At 44.8% G+C, this 9,100-nt stretch overlaps 1 protein-coding gene across 1 annotated transcript in view; it reads right to left on the bottom strand.

The window, feature by feature from the left end:
- Positions 1-4,189: 4,189 nt before the first annotated feature.
- PSMB3 (proteasome (prosome, macropain) subunit, beta type, 3) overlaps positions 4,190-9,100 on the bottom strand; it is a 10,337-nt gene continuing 5,426 nt past the window's right edge. Inside the window, exons 4-6 of the mRNA XM_006889366.1 lie at positions 6,573-6,750; positions 5,112-5,206; positions 4,190-4,293 (exon numbers count right to left, since the gene is read on the bottom strand). Coding sequence (XP_006889428.1) covers positions 4,245-4,293; positions 5,112-5,206; positions 6,573-6,750 — 322 coding nt within the window. The 3' untranslated portion in view covers positions 4,190-4,244. The remainder of the gene's footprint in view (positions 4,294-5,111; positions 5,207-6,572; positions 6,751-9,100) is intronic.

Raw genomic sequence — 9,100 nt, 5'->3', positions numbered from 1 at the left:
AGAGACAACAAATTTTATTTCCCCACCTCATAATCAAGAATGAAAATTGAGTCCGCTCCTGGTGGAGCTCAGCATCTGCAGTGCTTGGAAAGCTGGCCTCCAGCTGCCTCCACCGCCTCCAGCTTCCACCCAGTTCTCTGCATTTGGTTTGCTGATCATGTTGCCATACTGTATGTGTATGAAAAGTGTAACACAATCTTATCATTTAAGACAACTACCAGGTATCTAACTTGTTTAACATTGAGGGGTTTTTGTTTTTGTATATTGTTTACATTTTTTGAAAGGTAGCATTCTATTTCAAATGCTGTTTTTGTTTTTCCGGACAGTATTGTTGATTGAGTCGAAACATTTGAGCTATGGCTTGGTAGATTTTTTTGTAAAAGGCCATTCACCTTTGTCACTCTGTGCATCTCCAGAACCTCTGGTTTGGCCCTATAGTTCTTTGGCATTTCAAAAGCTGTTTATCTTGGTTCATACACTTCCCTCCCCCTTTCCCCTCTTTGAATGAAGAGAAAGTGAATATAGCCCTCATGATTTTGTTTCCATCTTTTCTCTGCAAGTGTCCTACTGTCCTCTTCCTACAAAATGCAGAGTCGACGGCCTCAGCCTTGCTCCTGGGGCAATGAAGACCAACTAAGTCTTACAGTGTTTCCCAGAATTATTTGGGATCTTCCCCCCCAAAAAAGTCAAAAGGGTAGGACATGGCTGATTGGGTGAGATGCTAGATGGGGTAATAGCAAGATTCCTCTCTCCTTTCCTCACTCTACCACCCAAGAAGTAGTGTCCAGTCAGGAACTTCCACCCATCCCTCTCTGAAAGTCTACAGTTAAGACTACAGTCTCCCAGCCGAAGTGAGGCAAAAACTACTCAGAAGAGCACTCGATGGAAGGCTTGTGCCCTTCTTCCTGATAACCACTGAGTCTTTGTGTTCCCCAGCACATGACCCTTCTCTGTGCACCCCAGTGGTTTGGGGGTAACAGGGTATGCTGGGAAGCCAGCAATGCCAGGAGCCCAGTGTGAAGCAGTACCCCATCTCCTTCTCTAGCTCAGGGGTTTCTGGTCTATGGCAAGTGCCACAAGTCATCCTTGTGGCCCAGTTCCCACCACTGGCAGCTCTTCTTCTCCCTCTCTTCCTACTCCACTCTCTTGCCTCCTCAGGTCCCTGGTAGTGCTCAGGGCAGACTAGACTCCTGCCCCGGTTACTGTCTCCTCTTCAGTCTGTCAGGGCCTGCCCTGGGGAGATGACCAAAGACCCAGGATTTTCTCAGTAGTCAACTCCAGCCCCCTAACTGTCGAGGGGAAAAAACTTGAGTGCCTTCTCCTCAGCACTTGAGTTACTCAAATGTTGGCGGCTAGAAGGAGTCATGTGGAGTGCTGGCCTTACCCGTGGCTCCCTGGAAGTCTACCGACCTCACCTTTCTGGCAGCAATGGAGGAGATGGGTCTGGCCTGAGCACAGAATCAAAGGGAAGAAGCACTCAGCTGCCCCAAGTCCACCAGCCGCGTGCAGGGAGCAGATGCAGAGGGATGCACTGCCTGTGAATAGTGCCCCAAAGGGGAAGGGGAGACGCCCTTTGAGGGTTTGTGCTGAAATCACAGAGAGTGGGGCTCAGAGGCTTGGGAACTTGAGGCCCTCCCTATTGCTCAGAGCCATTTTGTGAGGAGGTGGGAGCAACCGTTAAGGGGATGCCCAGTGCTGCTCAGCACACCCAACACCAAGTCAGATCATTGCGATCAAAAATGTGAAGTTTAGAGTCAACTTTTATGGAAATAGGATAAACAGCCACCCTACCATATGTGTGTGACTTCTCAATTCCCACTGCAATTTCCATTTTTTAAATAGGAATTTTCAACTCCCTGTGCTTGTCTAATGTCTGCTCGGAACAGTTCGAGACCCTGTTAATGTTTTAAAATGCATGCATGTTAAGATGAATCTCCAGCGTGAGGAAAAAATAAAACTCAAAAAGCTTTGTGTACATCTGTTTTACGTGAGTGCCTAAGGAGTTTTGTGGGTTTGTTTGGGGTTTTTTTCCCTCAGAATGAGAAGGGTTTGGCCATTGTTTGCTGAGGCAGCTTCTAAAGCCTGGTGAGCAGTGGAGTGCTTCGGCCGATAGGCCTTGCTGGCTGCTTTTTGTATCCTCTCCAGCCGGGGCGTGAACTGAACGCTGGCTGGGCACTTTGGAACAAGTCATTTCTGTGTGCTTCAAGTTCTCTAGCTAGACTCTAAAAACAGGCGTGCTTCATTTCATTCACAGGTAACTGTGTGGTTTACAAATTGAAAGATTGTGGCAGCCCAGTATTGAGCATGTTTATGGATACCATCTTTCCAACAGCCTGTGTTAGTGAACACAAGCAGTTCTTGCACATGTGTGGTAATACAATGTTCAATTTTTTATAATGTTCTTGCACATTTACTAGACTATGGTATAAACATGCCTTTAGGACTGGGAAACCAAAAATGTGGAGACTTGCTTTATGACCGCATTATGCCTGTAGTCTTCGGCTAAAAACCTAGTGGTTCTCAAAGCAGGCTGGACCAGCAGCTTTTAGTAGCACCTGAGAATTGTTCAGAAAGGCAAATTTTCAGACCCCATCTCAGATGTACTCAATCTGAAGCTTTCTTTTCATAAACCCTCCCTCTAGCTAATTCCAGTAAACTGATAAACACCCAGTGAGTATGCTCTAATCCAGAGGTTCAGTTCAATGGTTCAAATCCACTATCGGATTTCAAATCCTTTGGAGAAAAATGGGCAATCTTCTACCAAAGGAAGGATTTGTATGGCCTGGGAAACCCAGGTAGGGTCTGTTCCCACTAAGTGTTGGTTTTGTTTTTTATTGTTGAGTTTTTTTAAATACAAATGCAAAATAGTAGTGCTTGTTAAGTGCTGCAGAAAGGCGGCTGTTTGACTCCACCAGCTGCTCAGTGGGAGAAAGATGGGGTGATGTCCTGCAAAGTTTGACTGTCTCAGAAACCTGATGGAGAGTAGATGCAAGTAGGAATCCACTGAGCTGAGTGGGTGTAGACTCGGAAGTTGGTGCATTACCAGGTGTGTGGAAATCACCTGGTAAGGTTAGAAGACAAGTCTGGGCACTGAAAGAATCTTAAAAGGTCAGCACTAGCAGAAGTTCCCCCGATGGTTCTAGTGTGCACGTCAGCTCACTGCCATGGCACCATTCTGTGTCAGAACTATGCTCCATAGTGGTTTCTGGGGGGTTTTAAATAAAAATTTTCTTTTAAGCTGATATACTTAACAAAGTTTGGATACATTGTTTTTCACACTAGATCTTTCCTCTTTTCTTTACCCACCCCTCTCTCCAGTCCATAGGGGTTTGCCAATGATTGTCTTTTTTTGAAATGAGAAGGCCAAGGCTTTTTTCCAAGATACTTCTGAGTGGACCCAAACCTCTAAACTCCATTAGAGCTGAGCACATTAACATTTGCACCCTCCAGGGATCCCAAGGTCACTGTAAATAGTGATCTAAAAAGAAGGAACTTGCAGGCACCTGGATCAGATTTCTACCTTAAAAGAGATACATGGGCTTCCCAATAAAGTTCAGAGAAAAGATTCTAGGTCTTGGGAGTCAAATGGTCCAAAAGCTTATATCCATTCTCTGCTACTTAGGGAGCTCTGGTGGGTGCCCAAGGTCATAGTGCTACGTGGCTAATCCAAAGGCGACGCTACCCGATTGGTGCATGTGATGTTTTCTAGAACAGATGTGAGACTTAAGGTTGTGGTGTCAAGGACTGGCAGCTAAAAGAACTTTTTAACCCAAAGGTTCAGATCTACCAGCAGCTCCTGGAGATAAAGACGGGCAGTCTCTTCCTGTGTGATTCTGTCTTGCAAACCAAGACAGGCAGTTGACATTCAAAGGCAATGAGTGGAGCTGACCCCTTAATGAAGCAGCTCTGGACTAACTTATGGTCTCACTTTTCACATCTACAAAAAGAATAAAGTGACTACTTTGAGTCATTATGGTGATTGTATTCTAGTATAATATAATGTACTCTGTGACGTGCCTAGCACATTAACAGGCATCCACCAGGTGATTAGGAGATTATGCCCACTGGTATAACCAAGAAGAAAACCTGTGGGGTTCAAGAAGCCTGGGCAATTACTTGTGACTGCCCAGCTGGGGACAGAGAACGATGGTAAAGCTATCAAAGATGAAGCAACAGGCAATAGTGAAAACTATTTTATTTTAAAAAAGAAGAAATGGGCTTGAGGGTAAGGGAGGAAGAGAAAGTTAGTCCATTCGGGCCTTCAGCGTTCTGGTAGTGATTTTATCCTTCTCACTGTAAAAAGACAAAGTCTAAGAAAACATCTACAATCAGCCAGCCTGCCTGCCTCTATTCCCCTGGCACCAGCTCTTCAAGTCCCACTCCTTGTCAAGAGCGCACTATGTACAGCTGTCTTATCTCTGAAGTAACTGTTTTGCTTTTTGCTCATGTCACGTTAACATTTACTCTTTCCTGCACCTGGCTTGGGTGAGGGTGTAGAAGAGCCAAGGATGGAGAAAGAAGACCCTAGTGCGAATTTTTCTAGAAGTGTCACCCCACTATACATGCAAAGACCTGAGTGATACACTGCCATTGAATTATCATGGTAATTAGTAACAAAGAGTGCTTTCTTTGGGATGCACCCTGTCCCACCATCCATCCCCTAAAGGAAAGGAGGTGGGATGTCATTTTCTATTCCATCCAAACAAGTGCCTGACAGCTTTAAACTAGTATGTGAAAGGAATAAATAGCATTTAGGGAGCAGGGTGGAGCTCTGCATATCACACAGTTCTGGGCTCCAGACTGGTGGGAATCAGTAGATGAGGACATGCCTAGGATTTCAAATCTATACGTAGCAGCTCATTCCCACACAGATCCAAGACTCTGGGGGTACTGCTAGACAAAAGAATTGTTGGCAGGAGGGGACTCAAGGTCATGGAGGCTAATCACAAGTGCCAGGTAGCCTCCCACCTGTTATCCTTAAGGAAGCATAATTTCTGCTATTAAAGACTGCACCATTCTTGTTTCATACTCACTCCGCAGACCAGGAAGACTGTGTTTGTGAGAGAAGGACGTGCCTGCAAAGTTCTACACCTCTCTCAACTCATACTTACATAATGTGGACAATGACTCCCATCCCAGACACTGCATCCCGATCCACAGCATTCAGCATGGCTTGAGAGATGGTTTCAAATAAGTGGTCTGGATCCTGTCAACAGAGTAGAACTCTCAAACTTCAGGGCCTCAAGACCATAATGTGTTCTCGCTCTTTAACTCTTTTTTTCCAAGCTCAGGAGGTTGTTCTCTAGATGTGGAGGGTCCCTCCATTCCTTCTTTGACAAGAGAGGATTATGTAACAGAAAGTGAGGAGAACTTTTAAGCCTCAAATATCTTGCACTAACTAGTATGATCTTAGGAGAGCCACATGACCCTTCGCTGAGCCCCCAGTCCTTCCAACTCCTATTTGCCTCCATCAATTGTTTGATGAGCTCTCCCCTTCAGTGTCCCACAGGAACCTCAAACTCAATCAGGAGGCTCTTTTGCCCCACACATCAGCCAGAAAACTCAACCTTCTTCCCTATCTCTGCCTCCCTCACTCCTGTCCACTCCCTGTTGCCACTGTCTTCGGCCAGGAGCTCAGCACCTCCTGCAGGTGACTCTAAGTCTGGCTCGCCTACTTGGAGAGTTCTGGCCTCACTGCTTCCTTGTCACATTTGGCACCAGGCCTAAGGGAACAAAGTCTAAACTCCAGCATGGTATTCAAGGTCTCCTTCCATTTTCTCTCCATTGTCTCATGTCCCACCCACACCCTGGCCACATGGAGCTCTTCTTGGTCACTAAGTACACAACATTCTTGTACTTCGGCATGTGCTAGTCCTTCTACCAACAAGAAGGTCCTTTCTCCTCTGTTATTCCAGGCAAATGATTTCTTCTTATTCATTCACGTGCATAAGCTCCTTGAAGACAGCCAGTGTTGGTTTCCCAGAGTGGCAGATGGTAGCCAGGCTTCACCGGCAGGAGTGTACTAGCCAACCTTTACTGCTGATACTGTTCTACCCTTCAGGAGTTTCCTCTCACAAAAATACTTCAAAAGTAAGTTCTATTATTACTCCTTTACAGTTAACTGAGGCACAAAGAGGTAAAATGAAATGACTTACCCAAGAGCGTGAGTGAGTGATTAGTGGATCCAGATTTCAAACCTGCATTAACATGGCTCCAGAGTCCACTTGTTTGTGGTGCCTCTAACCCTACGTATTTTGTTAAATGTTCATTCAGTGAATGGATATGAAGGCCCTGTAAGCCCAATGTGAGGAACTATCAACAAATCTCTGATTGGCCTCTTGACAAAGGCACTGTCCTCTGGAGTCAGGTGGCATGAACACACTAGAGAGATGGTGTTTCTTTTTTTTTTTTTTAACTAGATGGTGTTTGTTAACACTCAAGTAGCAAGAGCTGTAGCTTTCGCAGCTGCTTTCTACCATCCTTTCCCCTACCTGGCAAGCGAACACACGTTCCCTGATGACCAAGGAATGGGTGCCTTGGAGCCCCTCTTTGTCCCTATGCCACCAACTCACCATGTTAGGTTCCCAGAGGGACTCACACATGCCGTACATTTGTTCAGCACAGGTGCCACTGACCACAAAGTCATCCGTCACCATGGGGCAGCCAATGAGGTCCAGAGAGCAAATGAACGGCTTAAAGGTCTTTGGGTCCAAGCCAGCAATGACAGGCTCAGTGTAGTAGGGACCAAACCTGTGAGGGGCCAGGACCAGAGAGAGAAATCAAGTCAAGAATACTAACCTCCGTATTTGGACCAAGTCTAGACACAGGGAGGAAACCAGACCAGGGCTTGAGCTGGGAAAGCATCTTTCCCTGTGGCCTGCTCTGTTTCTCTCTCATGGCATCTGCCAATGTTTTAAGAATTTGAGTCTTTTCTCTGACACCTTTAAATCCCCTCACCTAACACACTGTCTTCTTCCTTTCTTTGACAAATCCTTTCTTCTAATCATTACTAACTTAATACAAGGTGCTACCACTGTTCTAACCTCAGTTTGCACATTTATACCTCTAACTCCTGAAGGAACCAATAGGGAAAACACTGCAAAACCAATGAAACAATAGAAGACACATGAGGGAAAAAACACAATTTTGTCCTGAGCCTCCTCACAGACAAAGAGAGTTACTCAATGGACTGGGAGGGAGCTCTGGTGGCCCAGTGGTAAGGGAGTTTTGCTGCCAACCCAAAGGCCCACAGTTTGAATCCACCAGTCACTCTGTGGGAAATAGATGGGCAAACTCCTGATGTAAGATTTAAAGCCTCTGAAAACCCACTGGAGAGTCAGCTATGTGTTGGTGCCAACCTAATGACACACAGTAACAACATCAGTAGACTGGCTTATTCTCATCGTTCACCCGAAGGAAACAGCCGCTCATCAGAAACTTACTTAGTCTAGACCTGAACTTTAGAAAAGAATAAACGGTAGGGACCCTTTTTCTTTTGGTATGAAATACTCAATAATGGCCTTAATAAAAACAGAAAATAAAGGGACATTATTCATATGCTAAGCAGTTCTGGTTATGCAAGCATTTAAGTACTTGGCTACTAACCAGAAGGTTGGTGATTTGAAACTACCCAGTGGCTCTGTAGGAGAAAGACCTGGTGATCTGTTACTGTAAAGACTACAGCGGAAAAAAAAACCTTGTGAGGCAGTTCTGCTGTCATAGACTCACGCACCCAAGAGCGAGGACAGCATCAGCATCCACAGTGAAATATCGGCCTCAGAAATTTCTATGAGCATTAAAAAAAAACAAAGGTTGTTTAAAAAAAATTCTAAAATGAAAGCGTAGAAAGTTGCCTTAATCATACTGTTTCTCAAACAGACCTCTTGGTATCAAGTACTATTAAAAAAATTTTAAAAATCCTATTTCCTTCTCAACAAATTGGAAAAACTTAACGTAAGAAAATACTGAATTCCTTTTTCTGGCATTTTGGAGCCCATGACGACCTCCTGGGAACAGGACTTCTGAGCCACAAAGATGGCTGAAGGATGTGGTGCAAGGCTGTTTGTGGGTCTCTGGAACCAGAGGGAGCACCCAGAGCTTCTTAAAATTGAAAGTGTTTATGTCTGAGATGAAACAGTATTCTACTTAGGCAAGAGATGTGGCTATGTTTACCAAGCAGAAAATAATGGTGCCTGGTGGCAAACCTAACAAAACCAGAATAAACTGGGGAAGGTAACTCATGCCCATGGAAACAGGGGCATAGTCTGGGCCAAATTCTGGAGCAACCTTCCAGCTAAGCCCATCAGACACAGAATCCATGGAATGCTGCACCCCTCGAGGATTTAAACTTACTGAAAAGCAAATAAAATTATAGATTGGCATTAAAAATCGAAAATACGGAATTCTCCGAATAACCTTAAAACAAAATCAAAACACAGTTTGGAGCCTGCATCTAGATGATGATGCCAGGCAACTCCTGAAGGTCAAGGTTGAATGGCAGCTTTTCACAGGGTCCCTGACAAAATCTGTGGGGTCCCAGAAGATGTTTTATTCCTCAAAGGGCGTCTGTACGTTGTTCACATTTGCAAATCACTGTCTTAGCCTGTCTGTCGGAAATCCTATTCTCACATTTAGACTTGTGGAGGAAGCTCCTAACTACAGCAGCCTGAATTCTGGATTTCCCGGCCTACCACAGTTATCTGAGCGCTGGTGCCCCAGTGGTGAGAAGCTGCACTGCAAGCACGAAGGCAGGCTTGAATCCACCAGCCGCCCTGCGGGAGAAGGCTGGGCAATCTCCTCCCATGCCATTTACCACCTCTGAAAACCCGCTGGAGGATCAGCTATGGGTTGGTTCTCACTACTGTCACACCACCACCACCACCACCACATCTGATACTTTTATTCTTTTCAAAAAACAAGAATTATTAAATATGTAACTATTGTTAGTTAATCTTTATAACATTGTAATCTTTACTTTCCCCATCCATATAAATGATCTTTTTTTTCAGATTTTGCACATAACCCTTTTAATTTTATTTAATTTTCATTTCAATCAACATCTACAGAGATTTTGGAATTCCATTCATTCATTGTTGCACCT

This window comes from Elephantulus edwardii, unplaced genomic scaffold (genome assembly GCF_000299155.1).
Source record: "Elephantulus edwardii isolate Elephantulus edwardi_28Jun2011 unplaced genomic scaffold, EleEdw1.0 scaffold00077, whole genome shotgun sequence".
NCBI lineage: Eukaryota > Metazoa > Chordata > Mammalia > Macroscelidea > Macroscelididae > Elephantulus > Elephantulus edwardii.
This window is presented reverse-complemented; position numbering and strand designations above follow the sequence as displayed.